Source organism: Sciurus carolinensis, chromosome 2, assembly GCF_902686445.1.
Source record: "Sciurus carolinensis chromosome 2, mSciCar1.2, whole genome shotgun sequence".
Classification (NCBI taxonomy): Eukaryota; Metazoa; Chordata; class Mammalia; order Rodentia; family Sciuridae; genus Sciurus; species Sciurus carolinensis.
Window position 1 is genome coordinate 107690781 of NC_062214.1, and position 22409 is coordinate 107713189.

The 22409-nt window shown below is 37.7% G+C and overlaps 1 protein-coding gene and 1 pseudogene across 2 annotated transcripts; both read right to left on the minus strand.

The window, feature by feature from the left end:
• Window positions 1-3694: 3694 nt before the first annotated feature.
• Spata5l1 (spermatogenesis associated 5 like 1) lies at window positions 3695-22137 on the minus strand. 2 transcript variants are annotated; one of them, XM_047541969.1, is made up of 8 exons: window positions 20962-22137; window positions 19519-19704; window positions 16004-16162; window positions 12408-12617; window positions 11598-11790; window positions 10468-10598; window positions 8795-8920; window positions 3695-6089 (listed from the first exon to the last, which is right to left on the minus strand). In XM_047541969.1, exons 1-8 carry the CDS (start codon window positions 22054-22056, stop codon window positions 5922-5924), a joined length of 2268 nt encoding a protein of 755 aa, XP_047397925.1. In that variant the 5' UTR covers window positions 22057-22137; the 3' UTR covers window positions 3695-5921. The 2 variants fall into 2 exon arrangements, 1 of the variants encoding a protein (XP_047397925.1); XR_007107302.1 differs by lacking the exon at window positions 3695-6089 and having other exon boundaries at window positions 11567-11790.
• LOC124973609 (60S ribosomal protein L21-like) lies at window positions 9025-10365 on the minus strand (annotated as a pseudogene).
• Window positions 22138-22409: the final 272 nt, after the last annotated feature.

Here is a 22409-nt window from a genome sequence, read left to right on the forward strand (position 1 = left end):
ACACAGCTAGTGCGTGGTGGAGTTGTAATCAAAACGTGGGTCTATCTGGTGTCCCATACCTGAGCTCTTTCTGCACCCCTCTTAGCTACAGCAATTAAGTCAAGAGCAGAAGCTCGGTTATTTAAAAAGTTTGAAATAAATCTGTAAGTTAGAGGAAAACATCTTCATGTTCCCTGGGAATGTTCTATTTCAATCTATTCCAGCTATATTTCAATCTCATTTTGATTATAAATACTGACTTTGCAGTAAAATAGACCTGAATATACAGCTCTCGACTGACTTTGAGTAAACTACTTAACTTTTTTCGGTACTGGGGATCAAACTCAGGGCCTTGTGCTTTCGAGGCAAGCACTCTACCAGCTGAGCTATCTCCCCAGCCCACTACTTAACTTTTATAAGTCTCAGTTTATGTATCTGCAAAATGGGGACAAACTTAGGAGAGAGTGACAGAAAAATGTTAGAATGTTGGTAAAGATTGTGTCATTCTGCCTGCCTGTAGTGGTTGTTCAATGAATAGTTTTTATTGTTTACAAAGATTTGCATAGGACATATCATAGTTGTGATTTTTCAACCATGTACTTTGACAAGGCTTCTCATTGTGTAATCCCAGATCTGTAACCATAGTCATTTGCTGATTGGTTAGATCCACTCCATAGACTTAAAATTAGAAGTTGAGCTCCCTGGTATTGTTATATAGAATTGGAGTCTTTTAATGCTTCTTCTGTGAGATTTCTTTTGTTTTTCCTTTCCTTTTTTTTGGGGGGGGGGGACAGGGATTGAACTCAGGGGCACTCAACCACTGAATCACATCCTCAGCCCAATTTTGTATTGTATTTAGAGAGAGAGGGTCTCACTGAGTTGTTTAGTGCTTTGCCATTGCTGAGGCTGACTTTGAACTTTCGATCCTCCTGCCTCAACCTCCCCAGCCACTGGGCTCCTGCAAGATTACTAAGGCTACTTTTCGTCAGAAGGTTCATAAGAAGAAGAAGAAAAAACTTTGCTTTGTTGAAGTTTTTCAAGGAAGAAAGGAATAGGGAGGAAGCAGAGAGAAGGGAGAGAGGGAGAAAGGAATAAAGGAAGGAGAGAAGATAGGGACATAGGAAAGGGAAGGAAAGAGAGGAAGAAATCTTATGGGAATGAATCATGACTCCCAAATTAAAATTAAAATGTGTAGCCATTGCCTAGTGATGATTTTAAACTCAGACCTCCACTTTACTAATGTCACTTCTTTTCAAAATGTAGTGCAGTGTTGTAGCAGTCTAGGTATTAGTTTGGGGATGGGCCACCATAAAACTTAAAAAACAAGATATAAGGTGCTCAAAATAAGCACCTCAAGGTGTTTACAGTCTATCTCTATAAATAACTCTAACCCCAGACATGATTTTGTGCCAAAGACGGGTGATTAATTCTGACTAAGGGGAGTCTAAGAAAACTTTTCAACAGTATAAATAGACAAACCAACTGCAAAAAGACATTTGGGGGAAAACTTAAAGCACAGACAGGAGATACTATTAAAGGAATACAGATGCTCCTTAACTTACAATGGGGTTATATGTGGATAAACCACAAGTCAAATATGCATTTAATACACGTAACCTACTGAATATCACAGCTTAGCAATACAATATGAAGTAGAGATGGGTTGTTCACCCTGGTGATGAGGTTGCTGGCTGGGAGCTGCTGCCCAGCATGAGTATCATACCACGTATCAATCAATTCTCTGGAAAAGGATCTAAATTCAAAGTTCAAGGTAGTTTCAACTGAATGTATCACTTTTGCACCATCATAAAGATAAAAAATCATGGATCAAACTGCTGTAAGTTAGGGACTGTCTGTATTGTGGATTGTTAGGTGTGATAATGGTCATGTTAAGAAGCCTCCTGCCTCCTTTTTAGAGCTTGTATGTGGAAATATTTAAAGAAGAAACATCATGATGTTTGGAATTTACTTTAAAATAATAGTTACACTAAAATCCAAATTCAGTAACATGTTAATCATTATTCAGTATATGTGGTAGGTATGTAAGAGATTGCTAAGACTCTTCCATTTTTATGTTTGGAAATGTTATGAATAAAACATTTTAAAACTTAAAAAATTACATAATAGTTACAGATATGTACCCATATTACCTTTAAGATCTGCTTTTTTCTATTTGCAGCAATGAGAATTAAATGCGAAAAACCACACTTTTCTCCTTTTCCATTAATGACTAGGTGTATTAAACTTTTGGGAAATTCAAGGCTAATATGTAATTTGGTTTGGTCCATTTGGGATACTAACCAGCATCACTCTTTGTAACTGCTCCAATGACCTGTAATTCCTTAGGGAGCTTTGCCTGCCCGCACTCAACTGCCAGAAACTTCTAGAACCTTCTCTAGTCACCACCACCCAGATGTGGAGGCATATCAAGCCATGTTACTTGGTTCCCACAGAATCTGAACTTAATCAGCCTAGCTCAGACTTATTATAAATAAAAAGCATATATTCTATTATTAAGATATTTTATGTTGAAATTCTTTCTGCCCACCCCTGATAGTGGACTATGTTAATCCTGAACACCTATCCTTCAGTGGCTGTTTTGGTTTATAATACTGGATTTGCTGGAAAAAAAAAGAAAAAATAAAAGAAAAGAGAAGGGAGGAAAGAAGGAAGGAAGAAAAGGAAAAGAAAGAAAAAAGGGGGGAGTTCTGGGGATGGTCTATATTTTATTTAATTTAAGGCGGACTATTAATGTGGTCAGAAAGCGGTTTGAGCTCAGTATATAGGAAAAAATTGCACACTTCCCAGCATACCAGTGATACCAGTGATGATGAAATCCGTTTCCCCAGATGTTCAAGACTGAACACCCAAGAAACACTGAGGCAAGCCTATAAAGCAAGTTTTATTTAAAGGATAGAACAGAGATAGACTTCTCCACAGAGAAGAGTCCCAGAGCTTGGTATCTGAGGAAGTGGGGGTGTCCTGTCCCTTTCATACATTTTAGAGTTCCTTTGTTCTCATGCCCTCCTTCTCCCCTTATCTTGCTTCTCTCCTCTCCCCATCCTGCCTACGTGACCAGTGGCCAAAAGATGAGCCAAAGAGTAAGAAGGAAGTCTTCCAGGGGTGCCTCTCCATGTGTGTCCAACGGGCAGGAAAAGAGCCATCCAGGAGGTGCTTCATTGACAACATTTTGGGAGGAACAGTTCCCTTTAGGCAGATGGGGAAGGGATCTGGAGGCATTGGCATTTGATTCCTTTCCTTTGGAACCAACCCCCATCTCCTTGATATCTCTCTCTCTCTCTCTCTCTCTCTCTCTCTCTCTCTCTCTCTCTCTCACACACACACACACACACACACACACACGACCCCAGCCTGCCCTGCACCACCTCACCAGAAGAAAGGTGCTTAAAAGCTGAAGCATTGTCTCAGATTAAGAATACAGTTCTGGAAGTTTCCCAGAGCCATCCTCAAATCTGATTAAAACTGAATCAAAAAATTCTTATTAGACTGTCATTTATTGGACACTTCAGTAAGGGCAGATACATGGTCAAGGTTCTTGGGAGACTTCCAAAGTTCAATTATAGTTACAAATAGTAGTAAGGAATGTTTTATTATAATTATAATATAAAGTATAATTTAATTAATGTAATTACAATTTAAACATATTTTCAAATCAATTCAGCCTTAAACAAGTAAGGCTACTAAATTTCTGACTTGACTACTAGCAATTTTTTCAAGGAAGGAACAAGGACCCACAGATGTCCAAATTGAGGTTCTGACCAGGGTTTAACAGAACTTGTATGGTATGGTTGCCTTGTTCTATAAAACCAGTAGCTGGTTAGGAAGCTGGCTGCCATGGTGCATGCCTATAATCCCAGCTACTGGGGAGGTTGAGGCAGGAGGATTCCAAGTTCAAGGACTTCCTGGGCAACTAAGTGAGACCCTGTCTCAAAATAAGAAACAAAAAGGGTCAGGGATGTGGCTCAGTAGTAAGAGTACCCCAGGGTTCAGTCCTCAGTATTGAAAAACAAACAAAAACCAGGAAGGAAAATGGATAGTCAGAATTCTAGTAAGTTTTAAGGATTTTCCTAATATTTAAAAGTGAAGGTTAGAATAATTTGAATTGAATTATATTGTATACCTATAAGCCAGACCAGTCTTTCCCACTCCTGATAACCCTGTCTCCAGTCAGAAATAGGAAACTTTTCAACAACTGCTTAACATTCATGAGTTCATCTATTTCAAGCACTGTGTTCTCATCGTGCCCTATATTGCGGCACTTCAGAACACTGTAATTAATTGATTAACTTATTTGATGTCTCTGGCCTGTCAGTGCCATGTCAGCTTTGTTCAATTTACATCCCACTACCTAACACTGCACCTGTGAGAGAAGAATGGCCCAGTAAGATGTTTATCAGATATTGTTTGGTGACAGAAACAAGAGTTTAACAGTATCATTATTTTTAGGGTTTTTTTTTAAAATATATATCTATACATGCATGAAGGAGTGGAAGGTTAAATACCAAAGGGTTTTCTCATGTTTATTTGTATTTTCTAATATCCTTAACTATGTATTTAATAAAGGAAAATAAAAATGTATGTGTAATTTAGCTCCTTAAATATTGCTTTTAAATAATAAGAAATAGGAGGTATAGAGAAACCAGAAAATACCATAAGATAAGTGATCAAAACTAATATCACTAATAATGTGCAGACAACATGCATCTCCAGATGGGATACTGAAAGTACAATGCCAGTCATCATGAGTGTTTCATTGATGATACATAACCTGAATCTATCATAACAAAACGTTGGACAATTCAAATCCATAGACCAATTTGTTCTATAAAATAATTGGTCTCTATTCTTCAAAAATGTCAAAGTTAAGAAAGACTGAAGAATTGTCTAGAGATGTGAAAACTAAATATAATGTGGGATCCTAAACTGGATTATTGGGACAATGGATGAAATTTATTGGATGACAGATTAAAATGTGCCAATGTTAAATTTTCCTGAATTTGGTGACTGCACTGTGGTAAAAGAAAACGACCTTATTTGTAATAAATATACAATGAAGTACTAAGGGGATAAGGGGTTATGATGTATATGTAGTCATATATCACATAACAAGCTTTCAGTCAATGATGGACCACATATGATGGAAATTTCATTAGATTATATTGCCTGGTGATTTTATAGCCATCTTAATGCAAGTATACTCCATGATACACACAATAACAAAATTGCCTAATGATGCATTTTTTTAATTTCAAAAAAACTTTAATTGTAGATGGATACAATACCTTTAATTGTTTATTTTTATATAGTGTTGAGAATCGAACCCAGTGCCTCACGTTAGGTAAGCACTCTACCACTGAGCTACAACCCCAGCCCTCTAATGATACATTTCTCAGTATATATCCCCATCATCAAGTGATGTGTGCCTATATTCTATTCTCAAATTGTTCAGAAAAATACTAGGGAGAAGGATGTGGCAAAATGTTAAAACTTGGTGAATGTAAATTAAGAGTACAGAGTATATGAGTTCTTTATATTGTTCTTGCAACTTTTTTGTAAATATGAAATTATTTCAAAGTTACAAAAAAGCAATTAGCCAAAAATAACTACCCTTACAAAGTCAACATACATACAAACATAAGTATATGCTTTCTTAATAAATTACAGGATTTTAATATAACTTTTAGAAGTAGGATGAGTCTTAGCTTATAAGGTATAAATTTTTTATTTTGTATTTGCAGTGTTAGGGACAGAAACCAGGGCATTGAACATGCTAGGAAAGCTCTATTACTGAGATACATCCCCAAACCTATATTTTTATTTATTTACAGAAAATATACACACAGACTCTGAAAGTGTGAAGTTGGAAACCAAAGGCAAGCTCACACTTCTATAAATGTGAACAACTGAATAATAATGTAATTTTAAATTTCTTCCCCATTAGAAAATCCTTCTTTCTTAAATAAGTTTTCATATAAAGTCAAGTCCTTGTGACTTAAGGATGGTTTTACAGTCTTAAGTGATTTTAGAAAGTGTTCTTGATTCACTGAGGTTGCTTCCAATCCATTTTCTTGTAGAGCCAGCAAAGCAGCCTGTAAAAGACAACCAACAGGAAAGTGTTAATTTGCTTTATTTCTTTTTGTTGTTGTTGTTTTTTATGAATGATCTTCAGTGATACTCTAAAATCTGAATGCAAAACCTCATCTCACTTCATAGGATTCCAACATTCATGTCATTTTATAAAATTAAGCTAAAAAGTTAAATGTGATTAAAAATGCACTTAATAAAACTGGAAATCCATATGCAGTAAAATGAAATTAAACCTCTATCTCTCACCCTGAACAAAACTCAACTTAAAATGGATCAAGGACTTAGGAATTAGACCAGAGATTCTGCACCAAATAGAAGACAAAGTAGGCCCAAATCTTCATCACGTTGGCTTAGGAACAGACTTCCTCAACAAGATTCCCAAAGCACAAAAATCAAAGCAAGAATCAATAAATGGGATGGACTCAAACTAAAAAGCTTTTTCTCAGCAAAGGATACAATCAATAATGTGAAAAGAGAGCCTACAGAGTGGGAGAAAATCTTTTCAACACCCACTTCAGATAGACCACTTATCTCCAAAATTTATAAAGAACTTACAAAACTTTACACCAAAAATACAAAGAACCTGATCAATAAATGGGCCAAGGAACTGGACAGACACTTTACAGAAGAAACACAGGCAATTAATAAATATATGAAAAAGTGTTCAACATCTCTAGTACTTAGAGAAATGCAAATTAAAACAACTCTTCAGATTTCATCTTACTCCAATTAGAATGGCGATTATCAAGAACACAAACAATAATGGATGTTGGCATGAATGTGGGGGAAAAGGCAAACTTTTACATTGTGGGTGGAGTTGCAAATTGGTGCAGCCACTCTAGAAAGCAGTGTGGAGAATCCTCAGAAAACTTGGGATGGACCCACCTTTTGATCCAGCTATTCCACTCCTCAGTGTATACCCAAAGGACTTAAAAGTAGCATACTACAGTAATGCAGCCACATCAATGTTCATAGCTGCTCAATTCACAATAGCTAGATTGTGGAACCAACCTAGATGCCCTTCAACAGATGAATGGATAAAGAAACTGTGGTATATATAACAATGGAATATTATTGTCATAAATAATAATATTATGGCATTTGCAAATAAATGGATGGAACTGGAGAATATCATGCTAAATGAAATAAGCCAATCCCAAAAAACCAAAGGCCGAATGTTTTCCCTGATAAGTGGACGATGATATATAATGGGAGAGGGGGGTTGGGGGGTAAGAGAAGAATGAAGGAACTTTACATTACATAGGGAAAAATGAGAGGGAGTGGGGTATGAAAAATTGTGGAATAGACAGACATCATTACCCTATGTACATGTATGATTACATGAATGGTATGAATCTACATCGTGCACAACCACATAAAAACAAAATGATATACCCCATTTGTGTACAATAATCAAAATGCAGTCTGTAAAAAAAAAATCCACTTAATAGACCAGAATTTCTCCAACATTAAAACTCTAGCCATAAGTGAGAAAAAAAAAAAAAGAAAAAGCAAGCTGTAGAATAATACATAATGAGCCCATATATATTTTTAAAGATGAGACAGTTATTAACCTTGGAGTAGGAAAGTTTTAAGACTTTTAGCTAATAAAAGATAAAGCATACAAAAAAAAAAAAGCATACAGATTGACCCAGAAATTCTCCTTGTAACTATATACATATATGAAAGACGTAACTACACACATGCACCAATAAACTTATAAAGACTATCCATAGCAGCAGAATTTACAATAACAAGTAGAAACCCAGAAGTTCAAAATTTTAAGAATGGATAGATGTACAATGTTCATACACTAGATTGTAAAGCAATGGAAAGAAACAAATTATAGCTACACACAAAACTACAGATGAGCTTCAAACACAATCTTGAGTTAAAGAAGCAGACAGAAAACACTATATAAGTTAAGGTTCCACTTGTATAAAGTTCAAGAGCAGGCAAACCAGTTTCCAATGTTTTAAGTCAGGAAAATAGCTCCCTTTTGGGAGGTGGCAGGGAAAAGAGGTGGAAAGGGCCCAAAGAAAAATTCTGATGTGCTGATATTATTCTATTTCTTGACATGCATGGTAGTTAAAAAGTGTGACCACTTTACATTAATTCCATAAACCATATCTTTATGATCTGTGCTTTCTGAATGTTATATTTAGTAAAAGCTGACAGAAAAGGAAAAACCCACAATGTCTTCTGTCTTCAGAATGAAACCTAAAGATCTTAAAGACTTACAAGGGCCCATATGCTCTGATTTTGGTCCATTTCTTCAGGTTTATTTCTTGTCTTTCTCCACTCTAAGATTCAGTAATGTCAGGTCATCGCTTTATTCTAATCCTCTTCACATTTTACTTCCTCTGCTTCAAAGAGTCCCCTCCACTCTTAGCTGGCTAACTCCCTGGATTAGCTTTTCAACCTCAATTTACATATCTTCTTTCAAAAAGCCTTCCCTGAAGTCCCAAGTCTGGGCTAAAGTCCTTCCTACATGCTCCCATAGCACCCTAGACTGCCCCAACTCTACATATTTTCAGTTTCTGCCCCCTTCCCCACGAATCTGTATCTACCCTGTAAGGAAAGGGGCCATCCCTGTCTGTCCCATTGAATGGTATTTGTTACAAAGACTTAATGTTTTTGAGTGAATGAAGATTTAAATGATGGAATGTTTTGAACCATAGATTGATTACTTCACTAATAAACTTACTTCTTTGCAGAGGTTTCTAAGATCAGCTCCAGAGAAAAAACTGGTTTCTGCTGCTAGGTTTTCTAAGGCAACATCAGACCCCATTGGCATGGTTTTTGTATAGACTTTTAAAATAGAAAGCCTGCCCTGGAACAAAATAAAAAATCTTATTAACATTTATGTTTGAAACAATTATATATATATATATTTTTTAAAGTTCACGGGCTTTTATTTTTTTACATTTACATTTATTATGCCATGAATTCATAGGAAATAGGTTCTAGTTGCTCAGGCTCCTTTCCATTTGTTCTCACAAAATATGCTTCTCTGGGTGGAGCAGGCTGGTGCTTCAGCTGAACCCAGGTACCTTCCTCTCTGGCTTCCTTCTTTTTCTGATCATTTTCCTTCACATGTGTCAGGAAGCTGTCTCAGCTCTTAGAGTGCTTAATATGCTCAATATGTACATTAATTCTCTAGGCAAGAATCTTGCCCTTAACTTGCTTATTTACAACAATGCCAGCAGTATGCTAGCTAAATTATAGACTCTCCCAGTTTTGCCATGATAACATTTGTGGGGCATTGCTTTTTGAACAGTACCCATTCCCTTAATGTCTACAATATCACCCTTCTTGTACATTCACATATATGTAACCAAAGGAACAACTCCATGTTTTCTAAAAGGCCTAGAGAACATGTATCAGGTTCCTCTCCTCTTTCCCTTTGCGTTCGTCACTGTGGCAAATTACTGGAAGATGGCGGTTCCAGTGACACGATGATATATTAAAACATTTTGAGTTATCTATCATATACATATATATATATGTATATATAACATATATGTATACATAATATATATATGCATATATAATATATATACAATCAAATATATATATAGATTTGAGAGTCAAACAGTAAAAAAACAAAGTCACATCTTTACTTTTGAAGAATAAGAAAAAGTAAGTCTTCAATGACCCATGTGACAATGGTAAAAATAATGACATCATAAAAAATTTTAATACTTTTATAATCAATTTTTAAAGTAGTCTACTGTAGACATATATCTTTAAGACACAAGACAAATCTCTCTTGGGTACAAGGAGTACTACTAGAACAATTTATCATGCAAATACATGAATTAGTAGATAAAATTTAAAAGTATTACAGACATTTAAGTTTTTTCTTTATTTCCTTCAAAATTTGACAAAAGCCCAAGGAAAAAAAAAATCCATTTGACTCACACCTGTCAGTGGTTCTGGATGTTAAGGGCAAAGGATTAACTGTAGATACAACGCATAACCTCTGTAATCTCAAATCTCTCTTCTGTGAAATGAGGATGCTGACCCAGATTATCTCCAAAACCCCTTTATCTTCTTTTAACTCTCTAGGACTCCTCCATTCCAGTTGCAAAATAATGTTGAATAGACTCGAGACTCAGCAGTCTGCCACAACAATGCCATCAGGTAACTACCTTACTTTTAGGTTTGTTTTTCTGAAAACAGGGTCAAGTATCTAGTGAGAGCAGATCAAGTTTATGATTTTATGAAGGGCCACCAGGAAAGGAAATACTTGGAGCCTAGTGTGAGGATACCCATGTTCAATTATGTCCAGTTTGGAAATCAATTCTGCCAAGCTTTTGTAGTGCAGATGTTGATGTGTGTTAAGATGTTCACAGAGTAAATGTCTACAGTGATTACCTTCTGATCTGGAGGGGGAATATAGATAATCTTATCCAATCTTCCAGGTCGTAACAAGGCATCATCTAACACATCAGGTCTATTTGTTGCCGCAACAATCATAACATTTTGATTAAAAACTTCTTGAAACTCTGAGGGAAAACATATAACACAAAGTAATATCAATAAATTATTATTATTTTTTCAAGTTATGGATCAGAAGGTCCAATTGTTTTAAATAGAGATTTCTATTTCTTTGGATCAGAATGTTAGACCTCCTATCCAGACCACCTTGACATCAAGGTACTCCAGAAACAAATCATTCATCAGAGTTACTTTGTGTGCAGGAAGGAAGTAGATAGTCCTGAGAGAATTTTTTCTCCACGTGAGAACTGATGAAAAGCCTCACTGCACCAAAAAAGTGTCCTACCTAGTGACCTGATGTACCTGAACCCTCAATGAATAATTACAACTCAAAAGGACTACCTGAAAAGACAGAAGCAAATGACTCAGCAGGTAGAAATGTAAGGCTCTGAAAAGTCTTGGTTATCCCAAAGAGGGATAAATAATGACAAATAACCTAAGCCGCAAACATATCCTTGATGAAGAAATGTTTAAAAGTGGACAGAGCAAGGTCTTATGTTCAATAAGCAATCAAAATCATTTGTTGAACTGAATAATCTGAACAGTTTTTCCGTGACATAAATCCCTCCAAGTAAGGAGTTCCATGTATTTGCAAGTAGTGTAACAGAGGATGGGTGAATACCTGCCAAATGGTATTTAAGGAATACCTGCATTATAAGATTTATTTTGATAACCTCATGGGTGCCTTCTAATTAGAAAATTATCTACTAGGGATAATGAATAGAAACCAAACTGTAGCTGGAAAAGAGACTTGGAAAATAAAATTCATATTCATACATATCAAAGAAAATTATAAAATTTACTTCACCTTTCCTGGCCAAATCACAATTTCCACAGCCTTTTAAAAATTCCAACAGAGTCAAAATGAAATTACATAAATCCCTCTAAGTAAATCAGCACAGGAAAAGCGAGAGAGCATGTAAGAATTCTATTTAGTGTTGGTCTGGATTTTTGGTGTGCTCTGGCTAATAAATACCTCTTCATTTTTTTCAGCTCCTGGTATTTACCCTGTAGATTTGATTTACTTCCTCTTCTTTCTATTGTCTTAAGTCCCACACCATCTAACTCATTCAGGAGAACAGAAAGAACTCGCTCTTGAACATCACATCCTGTTTTGCTGACTGAGCGAGATCCCAGTATTGAGTCAATTTCATCCAAAAACACAATTGCTGGAGTATTTGCTCTTGCTTGTCGAAATACCTAATGTTAGAGAAAAAAATATTAAAAAGCTAATGTTATACACTATTCATGTGATGTATATCCTCTGCATTACTATGTATAATTTTTATTTTTATTTTAAACCCAGGACTTTGAGCAGGTTAGGCAAGCATCCTACCACTGAGCTACATCCTCAGCCCACTATTTTTAAAGTACAAAAAGGAAGATTCTAAATGCCAAAGAATTTGTGAATGAATAAATCAAGGAATAATGGAGTACTATATAGGAGTTTAAAGTCATATTTTGAAAGGATATTTAATATGAAATTTCAAAAGAGATACATTAAATTAAAAAAGCAGAATAAAGCAATAGAAAGATAAGACCTGACTTCCATTTTGCTTTAAAAAAAAAGACAAGGCAATTCACCAAAATGTTAACAGGAAGTAGAGGGATTATAGAAGGTAATAGGAAGGAGAGGGATTATAGAAGGTATCTTACTTAAACTGCTCTGAATTTTCTAAATTTTCTATAAATAAACATGTAAAATTTCGTAATTGGAAAGAAAACTAATATTTTTAAAAATAGGGTTTTATCTAATGAGATATGAAATAAAAGATCAAAAGTAAACACATGGGAAATACATGGGAAAAGTAACAAACCTGAGACAAAACTTTTTCTGAATCTCCAACAAAAGGTGAAAAGAGATCAGCTCCACTCACTGAAACAAAAGAGCAGTGACAGCTTGTGGCCAGGGCCCTCACCAAGGTGGTTTTAGCACATCCAGGGGGGCCATAGAGGAGAAGGCCCTTTGGTTGTGTCAGGCCCATCCTAACAAATTCCTGAGGGAATTTCAGAGGCCACTCAATGCTCTGTAAATATGCAAAGAAAAAAAAAAAAAAAAAAGAGAGATACAAAAATTTAGTATAACATGAAAACATCAAATACTTCAATAAATTCATTCAGTTCACTCAGCAATTCTCAGGCATTTATTATGAGCTGAAATACAGTCTATTCTCCACACAATAGCCAAGGATTTTAGAAACTAAGTCAGGTCACATCACTTTCTGCTGAAAGCTCTTTAATGACTTCCCACAGAACTGAAATATAATCCAAGTCTAAACTCCCTACTTGGCACTGCTAGAAGGCCTTACATAATCTATCTCCCAAACACCTGGCTGACTCCTGTCTCAGGGGCTTTACTTGCTATTCTCTCTTATTGAACCTCCCACAAGATTTCTATACGGCCATTCCTTACTATTTGGGTCTCAGCTCAAATCCATTCCTCACAGAGAGGTCTTTTCTAACCACCCTAGCCAAAGCAGAACCTCTTCCTCATTACTCTCTATGCTGCTACATATATTTATTTTAGAACACTTATTTGATATTATTTTTTCCATGTGGGGTCTATTGTGCTGTTTTTACTGGAATGTTCACCTCTAAATCCTTAACACCTAGAATGACACCAGCCCTAAATAAATGTTAACCAAACACTGAATGAGTCCTGACTACCTCTAAGATAAATGGTTTTATTATCATAACTTTACAGATGCAGAAACTTGGGCTTTGAAAAGTTAACTTGTCCACCTCTTATTGCTAGTGATGTGGCAGAAACAAGACTGATGCCAGGAATGTAACTCCAGAGCACTCACTCTCCTTCTTAATTATGAATATATAATCACTACCAAATAAAAAAAAAAAAAAAAAGACAAGACCCCTAAACTCTGAACTCTGTGGTTAGGGAAACAGGATTATAAACTAACAACCAGAAAAGGGCATTCCAAGGAGAAGGAACACTACTACAGAGATATGCATGAAACCATCTAATTTATTCCAACATCTAAGGAGAAAACAGAGGGGATGGAAGAAAGCAGGAGCAATGGAGTTAAAGTGGAGGTCGGAGTCAGAACACAATGGGCCTTGTGTTTAAAGTCTACACTAAGAAAGGAATAGCATTGGAAGGAAATAAAGTTATAGGCAGTGAGACCAGTTAGAAATATCCTGCAATGATTCTGTCTATAAAAATCACAAGGCTAGAAGTATCAAAGTAGAAATGGCATGGAAGAGATGGATATTTAAAACATAAAAAGGAACTATATTTTTGGTTGACATTTAGTTCTGGTCCCTTGCTCTTAGAACACAAGTTTCTGACTTAAGGGATGGGTAGCTGGCTACTTTCACTGAGACAGGAAATTCAGGTGTCAAGGTGGAGCTGACTAACTGGATTTTGGAAACACTGATTTTGAGAGTCATAGGGTTATATAGTAGGCAGGTTAGTTGATAGTCCTGATTACCAAAGAAATGTCTTCTAGAAAGGCAGAAAGATGAAAAAAATAAAAAAGATAGGAAAGGGAGGAGAGGAGAGGAGAGGGGAGGGGAAAAGAAAGGAAAGGAGAGGAGAGGAGGAGAGAGGGAAAGGAAAGGAAGGAAGGAAAGATAGAAAATAGAAGGAAAGAAAGGAAGGAAGGAAGGTAGATAAATAGATTGATTTTTAAGTTAACAGGTTTCAAGGGATAGACAAGACCTTGGACATTGAGAAGATCATGAACTCACAGACTTCAAAAAGAAAGTACCCAGGAGCCTCTTGGAGTATCATTTAAGGTAGGGGAGAGGAGTGCTCAGAAAGTTTAACGATCAAGCTAAGGGAAGAGAGTTTCCAAGAAGATGTAGCTAATTTATCTCATTCATCATATGAAGATTAAATGAAACAAAGAGTATGAAAAACTTGAGGCATATTATAAATGCTCTCATTCATGGACTCAAGGATTCCAGGAATCGCTGGTGACATACCTCCTAGTTAAGATGAATAAAATATAACTGATACTTTTAAGTCAGTCTTTCATGTATGTAGCTAGGGAAAATTAGTTCCTTTAGTTGATACACGCAAAAGGACCTAGAGAGTTGTATCCTTCATCCGCAAGTGAAAATCAGTAACAAGCAGCTATCTATGCCATACTGACAGTTCATTGCCATTTTGTGTTTACCAGTTCCCGTCTCACAGTCATCTAGATCAGAGGTCAGAGGACACTAACACCCACTGCCTGTATTTTTAAAACCCACAAACTAAAAATGGTTTTTACATTTATAAATCTTGGGGAAGTCAAAATAATATTTTGTGACATGTGAAAATTATGGCTTCAGTGTTCACAAATAAATTTAACCAGAATACAATCATAGTATCTGCAGAGGACTAAATACCAAAACCTAAGGATGCTCAAGTCTCTCATATAAAATGATGTTGGCTGGGGTGTATAGTTCAGTGCTTAGAACTCCAAGACTCTGGGCTCAATCTTCAGCACCAAAAAAGAGAAAGCATAGTATTTGTATATAACCTACACACATCCTCCATGTACTTTAAATCATCTCTAGATTATTTATAATGTCTAATACAATGTAAATGCTATGTAAATAGTGTTATATTATATTGTTTAGGGAATGATGACAAGGAAAAAGTTCATATGTGTTCAGCACAGACACAATTGCTTCCTCCCCAGAATATTTTTACTGTGGTGTAGTTGAATCCACAGGTGCAGAACCTGTGGATACAGAGGGCTGACTGTACTCATTTATGTATTGTCTATGGCTGCTTTTGCACTACAATGGTGAAACTGAATTATTGTGACAGAGACTGGCTCACTAACCTTAAAACATTTGCTATCTGGCTTTTTACAGAAAATCTATTGACTTCTGTTTTAGATTTTAAATTGGGGGAAGGCTTTTGCAGATATTGAGGATTGAACTCAGAGTACTCTACCACTGAGCCACATCCCCAGTCCTTTTTTTATTTTTTTATTTTGAGACAGGGTCTAGCTAAATTGCTTAGGGCCTTACTAAATTGCTAAGGTTGGCCTTGAACATGTGATCTCATCCAGCCTCAGCCTCCTGAGCCACCACACCCAGCTAGATTATAAACTTTTTTTAATTTTTATTTTCATACATGTATATAGGGTAATATTGTATCTAATTCTACTGTCCTTCCCATCCCCACTGCCCCACCAACTCCCCTCACTTCCCTATGCATAGATTATAAACTCTTTAAAGTAAAAAACAATGAAAAGAGGGTTGAGGTGGGAAAGCAAAAAGTTATATTGATGTTTATAGAAGTACAGTTAAACAAAGACTGAAAAGTGATCGCTGGATTTAGGTGTCAGGATCATATTAGTGATCACAGCAAGAGCAGTTTCAGTGCAGTCTGTTTTCATTGTAAAAGCACAGAATATTAATCTCTAATATTCTACTAGCTTAAGCAGATTGTTACCTGTTTTAATTTCCGTTTTACATCTTCAAGGCCACCAATTTGCTCCCAGTCAATAGGCTTGATGTCCATCAACCCAATGACACTTCGAAATGATGAAGGTTGAATCTTCTTAAAAGCTTCAAGGAAGTCTGTTTCATCAATCAAAGGATTGTCTTGGTTCTGAAGAAATATACCCAAAAAAGCAAAATCAAACTAAAAATTAGGTGATCTTTTTTTGTGGTAGATAAGTACAATTCTTTTTTTTAAAATACTCTTTGGAATATGTAAATCTATTTTGTTATCATTATGAAAGAAATTTATATACATAATTCAAAAAACTGAATGTCTCCCCAATTCCCACTAGTATTCATCCCCAGAGAATGTCAACAGTTTCTTATTTTTCTAGTATGTTTTATGACAATAAGCATATGTATATCCTTTTATACAGATAAGCAAACTGAACCATACCATATACATATTATCTGCACTTTTTTCCCTTCTTAGAAATCTTCTCATGTCAACTAATACAGTTCTGTTACTCTTTTTGACAACCACATAATACACCATTGAATAAACATACCATAATCATTCTTCTAATAAACATTAGCTCACTCCTAGACTTGTTATTTAAAAAGAAAAAAAAAAGAAAGTTGCAACCGAAAATCTTTATCCTCATGTTCAAGTATTTTATTTAATAATTCCCTCAAAGTGGAATTACTGAGTTTGAGTATGTACACTTACAATTTTGATAGTTATTACCAAACTGTTCTCAAAAGAAAATGCATCAATTTATTCTCCTTAAATAATATGAAGCTATTGCTCTCCTGCTACCTTTCAACACTATGTAAGGGAATGATGAAATTAGTCACCTTTTTTGCAACTTTCATTGTAAAGGCTCTTTTGGCAAGAACAAGATACTATATCTAGGGATGTGAAAGTCTGATAGAGAGAGGATATTTTCATGTGTTGAAGTATCTCCCCCAAATTTCTTGGTGGTTACACAGTGGAGAAACTTAGGAACCACCCTGACCATTAATCAAAGTTAATATCACCAATGAGGAACCAATGGACACATGGGCCACCGTGTACTTTAAAACACAACATTGCTTAAGTAGTGCTGATAACAGGGAAGTATACTCAGATTCTGATTATTCAGTAAAATAATGGACCTGAATCACTTATGTCAATGTTAAATGTCTCACACAAAAAACTGCTATGATTTTAAAAAAACTAAAAAAATACAATCTATTATCCTGTTTGAGAGGGAAAAAAATACTAAAAAGATTGGGAGAATTATCCAAATGAGACAAAAATCTGATAATATTTACATCAATGTTAAATTTCCTGAGAATATTAACTATATATAACTATACTGTGATCGTGTATGGCAACATTCTTATTCTTAAGGAAACAGTAACATGTTAAGGAATTAAAGGTCATGGTATATGCAATCCATCTCAAATGGTTCACCTAAATTAAAAAAAATAGATGCACAGACACATGCATATGAGCATGCGTGCACACACACACCCACACTCTCTCTCTCTCTCTCTGAGATTAAAAGTGAAGACGTTTCATGTTTATTGGTATTCCTTTTATTGTCAACAGTTTCTTATTTTTCTGTTTTTCTTATTACCCATATTCTCTTGGATTGTTGGTCTTAGTTTATTGATTTCTAAGAGTTCTTTCTATATCAAGGAAATTGGGTTAAAAGTATTTTTCCTAGTCTTGATTGTGTTTACAGTAATGTTTTGCCATTTCCATGTTAGCAAAATGTCCCTTTTAAGGTATTAGGTTTTATATTGTGCTTGGAGTCTTCCTTGATCATTCTAGTGAAATAAATTTTGTATTGTTAAAACTCCTTATTTTGTTTTATCTATATTTGTTAAATAATTTGCCCTCATATCAAATTCTAAAATTTCATTGTTCACAAATTCCCATTTTTCAAGAACAATTTTATCTCATTTAGAGATTATATGAATCCATACACATATATAGAGCTATTCTGAATAGTATTATCCAAAAATGTTAACAATTCTAATCTGCAGGAGGTGAGGTTTCAGGTAATTTTTACCTTCTTTATAATCTTCAACCTTGTTTAATTTCTCATAAGGAACACTATTATATAATTTTTAAAAATACAATTATGCCTTGCTTAACAATAGGGATATATTTTGAGAAACATCATTAGTTGATTTTGTCACTATACAAATATCATAGTGTTTACTTACATAAACACATGAACAACATGGAGTATATTTACACAAACCTGTATGGTAGAGCCTACTACATACCTAGGCTATATGATAGCTATTGTACATATTATACATACTCTTAGCCTGTTGTTGACCAGAACATTGCTTTGTAGCACATGACTATACTTTTTTTAACTGTAAGGCAGTGTTAGATGTTGGGTACCTGAATACCAATTAATTTTTAGGTAATACCAACTAACATTTGCAAATCTCATTTATAGTTTCAGAACACTTGTGTATTATTTCATGTGATTCTCATAACCTTTTCAGGCATATAATTTCTTTTCCCTGAGTTTGTATTTAACATTTCTAGTCCTTTAATAGAAATACTCCACAAAACTTTAACCACATTTAACAGATCTCTTGTCTGCCCTGGCACAGACAGAGTCAATAATAGCCCCTCATCTGCCTAGTGGGGGAAAGAAGAAAAAGATGGAGCCAGTACCTTCCCAGATGTCTCTGTCCCTTCTTCCTTTCGACTTTCTTCCTTCCACTTCCCCTGGGTTGTTTCTGAACTCAGCCGTCACCTGTAGTAACTATGCTTAGATAGGCCCCTCCTGAAGTAGTAGAGGGCTCCACCCTAGAACGACAGCAGCTGACTGGTCCACCTATGCCAGAGGTGCTTAAGGTCAAATGTGCACAGACACATGCATGTGTGCACGTGCGCGCGCATACACACACACACACTCAGAGATTAAGAGTGAAGACTTTTCATGTTAATTGGTATTCCTTTTATTGTCAGTTACCTATCTTATTACCCATTTCCTCTTGGATTCTTGGTCTTAGCTTTTTGATTTCTAAGAAAGAGTTCTTTCTATATCAAGGAAATTGGGTTAAAAGTAGAGGGAATCTGAAACGCAAATCTCCATTCCCATACCCTGGTACTGTCATCTGTCTCTCAAAGGACTTATAGTCTCACACCTTTACACATGGGATTTATTAAAACTTAGTAGTTTTGGTTACAAACCTATAAGTTCACATAACTTCTTCCCACCTTTGGTACAAGAGTAAAAATAAAGGAAAAGGAATTAAGAAAGGGTATAAACTATTTAGATAAAAAGGTTTCTCAAAATTCAGGATGCTAAATCATCCTTACATAGTTTAAGATCAAAGGACAATCTTGATGTTACAATTGAAGTTGAAAACTCTAAGACTCTTCAGCCTGCTGAAATAATTTTTTTCCTGAAGAAGTTAGAAAACACACTTACCACTTTTTTTTTTAAACTCCAAAATTAATAACATATAAAAAGATAAATGTAGAGGGTAATCAATACTTCTTACCTTCTCACTGTGAAGGAGAGAATGCATGGCTGCCTCCCTACAGAGTGCTGTCAGGTCAGCACCAACATAGCCAACTGTCATTTCTGCAAGGAGACCCAAATCAATATGACTGGAGACGGGCATCTTTGAGGTAATCACTTGCAGAATTTCCCTTCTTTGTTTAAGTGTGGGAGTCCCAATGATAACCTACAGACAAAACAAAAACAAAAAAATTATGTTTACAGCTTCAAATTTTTTTATCTTCACCAACTTATACAATAATTAATGAACAATTTTCAAACTAGTACTATGCACTTTTAAGCATATCTTGGATTCGGAATATATGAAAATCCCAATTTTCCAGTGTACAACAGCTGAAAAGCCACACAGTGAAAAGCATATATGTCATTTAAGAAGTTTTTGTTATTTTAGTGAAGCTACCAAGTTCTAGGAGTGAGGCATGAAATAGAAATCCAAACAGTCTAGGTCCCTGACCTTCTGGTATTTATTCAGGAGATATGTAATAGATAGTACAAGGAAGAAATGCACTCAAGTATTGAACAGATTAAGCTAAAAGTGTTATTATTCCTCTTTAGAATCCTACTACAGCATTGAAATACTACTTAATTCCTAAGCTTCAAACTTCTTTGGTAGTGTCCCAGGGATTAAATCCAGGGGTGCTTACTGTTGAACTACATTCCCTAGCCCTTTTCATTTTTTATTTTGAGACAAGGTATCACTAATTGCTGAGTCTGGCCTTGAACCTACAATCCTCCTGTCTCAGCCTCCAAATAGCTGGAATTACAGGAAGGTGCCACTGTACCCCACTCAAACTATATTTAGAAACCAAAAATCAACTAGGGCTGGGGCTGTAGCTCAGTGGCAGAGCACTTGCCTGGCATGTGTGAGGCACTGGGTTTGATACTTAGCATCACTTTAAAATAAAGTCATTCTGTCCATCTACAGGTACAAAAAAAAAATTTTTTTTTTTTAATCAACTTAGGACCAAAGCTTGTTAGATGGACAGCTCTAGATATTCAATCTTCTGTGGCAACTTTGGGAGCAAATGTAGGCTAGGATACTGGTGTCCCATTTGCCTTCGCCCTTTTTATTTGAACACACTTTTTGAGGCTATCCTGCCTTTAGGTTGTCATTCCAAATGTTCTAGCGTTTATACTCTTGTAGCAGACCTAGTTCCCTTAAGAATTAACATTACCGATTACAGTACGGATCTTCAGGAGTTGTGCAGCAAAACTAAACGTTAATGGGCCTTGCTTTCCAGAACGATTTAATTCTGGAAAAAAACAGGTCCTGGCTCACAGATCACTTCAGGACTCATTACAAGATGCCCCAGTCAAGCCTCCGACTCGCAAACCTAAGAGGCAAATGCCTCGAAGCAGCCAACCAGGGTAAAAAGAGGTCAGGGTTCCAGGGACAAGGGGCTAACCTGGCCGGCCTGCTCACCTCTCGGTCAAATCTCCCAGGTCTGCGAAGTGCCGGGTCTAAAGCGTCTGGTCGGTTGGTGGCTCCCACAACCACCACCTCGCGGTCTCCGCTGACGCCGTCCAAGAGTGTCAACACCTGGGCCACCACGCGGCTCTCCGGGGCCCGGTGTGGGCCGCCCCTGCGCGGACACAGGACGTCCACCTCGTCCAGGAAAAGCAGGCTAGGCCCGCGGCTGGCCAGCTCCCGGGCGCACTGAAATACCCGCCGCACGTTCTCCTCGGTCTCCCCAGGCCGGGAGCCCTGTAGCTCCGGGGCGCTCACCGCCAGCAGCTCTGCGCCCACCTCCCGGGCCACGGCCCGCACCAGCTGGGTCTTGCCCACTCCGGGAGGACCCACCAGGAGCACCCCACGGGGCACAGCCAGCCCCAGCGCGGCCAGGGCGCTGGGGTAGCGGAGCGGCAGGCGGAGGAGCTCCCGCAGCGAGTCCGCCGCTTCAGAAAGGCCCCCCAGGAGCACTTCGGCCTGCGGCTCCGCTGCTGACGGAGGCTCACGGCTGAGGGCGATGCAGGTTCGAGGGGTGACCAGCCCGGCTGGATCCGGGTTGGGTGCCCCGCCGATGATGTGCAGGGCGGTCACAGGGCCTGGGTCGCCGGGCGGAGCGGCCACCACGTGGCCCTGGGAGACCGGTCGGTTCCTCAGCAGCTCCTGCGCGGCCTCCAGCACCGCAGCTGGACTCGGGGCACCCGGCCTACCTGCTGGTTCTCGCAACACTGGCCACACTGAGAGGCGCCGCAGGGGCGGGCAGGGTACGAGGCTGAAGCGGCTCAGGCTGAGGGTCCCCGGGGACCCCTGCTTCCCCACCGCCGCCCCGGGACTTGCGCACTGCGGGTCCAGCTGCACAAAACCATTGGCTCCATCCCGCCGCGGCCAGGCTGTGCAGAGGCAGGAACCGCCATCGGGCAGCGAGATCCTCACCGCCGAGCCCAAATGTGCACCCAACGTGCGGAGGGCGGCCGGGCCCAGGCGACAGCGCTGGGTGCCCCGGTCCCTGGCATCTACTGGTAGCAGCTTTAAGAGGGGCCCTTCAGGAAAAGGACCTGAGTCCGGGGCCATACTGGCACTTGGAAGAGCCAGTCCTAGGAAACTGGGGCAGGAATTCCACACGGACCTGGAAGGCTGGACACACAGAGCTCCCAGGCCGGAAACAGGCTGCGCGCATGCGCTAGGGATGACGCTGGGTTGCTAGCAGTTGAGTGAAAAGAGAAAGGACCAATTGGAAAGTGAGATTACGACTGGGCTCTGGGGAAGATTTGGTCCACTTTGATGAAGTTTAGCATCCCAGAGCTTTATGGAGATGGTGTTTACAGGTGTCTGGGAGGCAGCGTAAGCTAACTTCATGAGGCCATTAAGTATGGCCTTGGTACGTTGTAAGTCTCCAGCACTGCATACTCTTTCTTGGCCCTCGG

Bases quoted from the DNA above. Each gene is read 5' to 3' on its own strand.
- Spata5l1 (XM_047541969.1), bottom strand. From the start codon at position 22,056: ATGGCCCCGGACTCAGGTCCTTTTCCTGAAGGGCCCCTCTTAAAGCTG. The intron at 11,791-12,407 runs GTTTGTTACTTT...CTCTAACATTAG, and splicing joins CAGAAAAAGTTTTGTCTCAG to GTATTTCGACAAGCAAGAGC. The intron at 10,599-11,597 runs GTAAATACCAGG...GTTTTCCCTCAG, and splicing joins AAGTAAATCAAATCTACAGG to AGTTTCAAGAAGTTTTTAAT.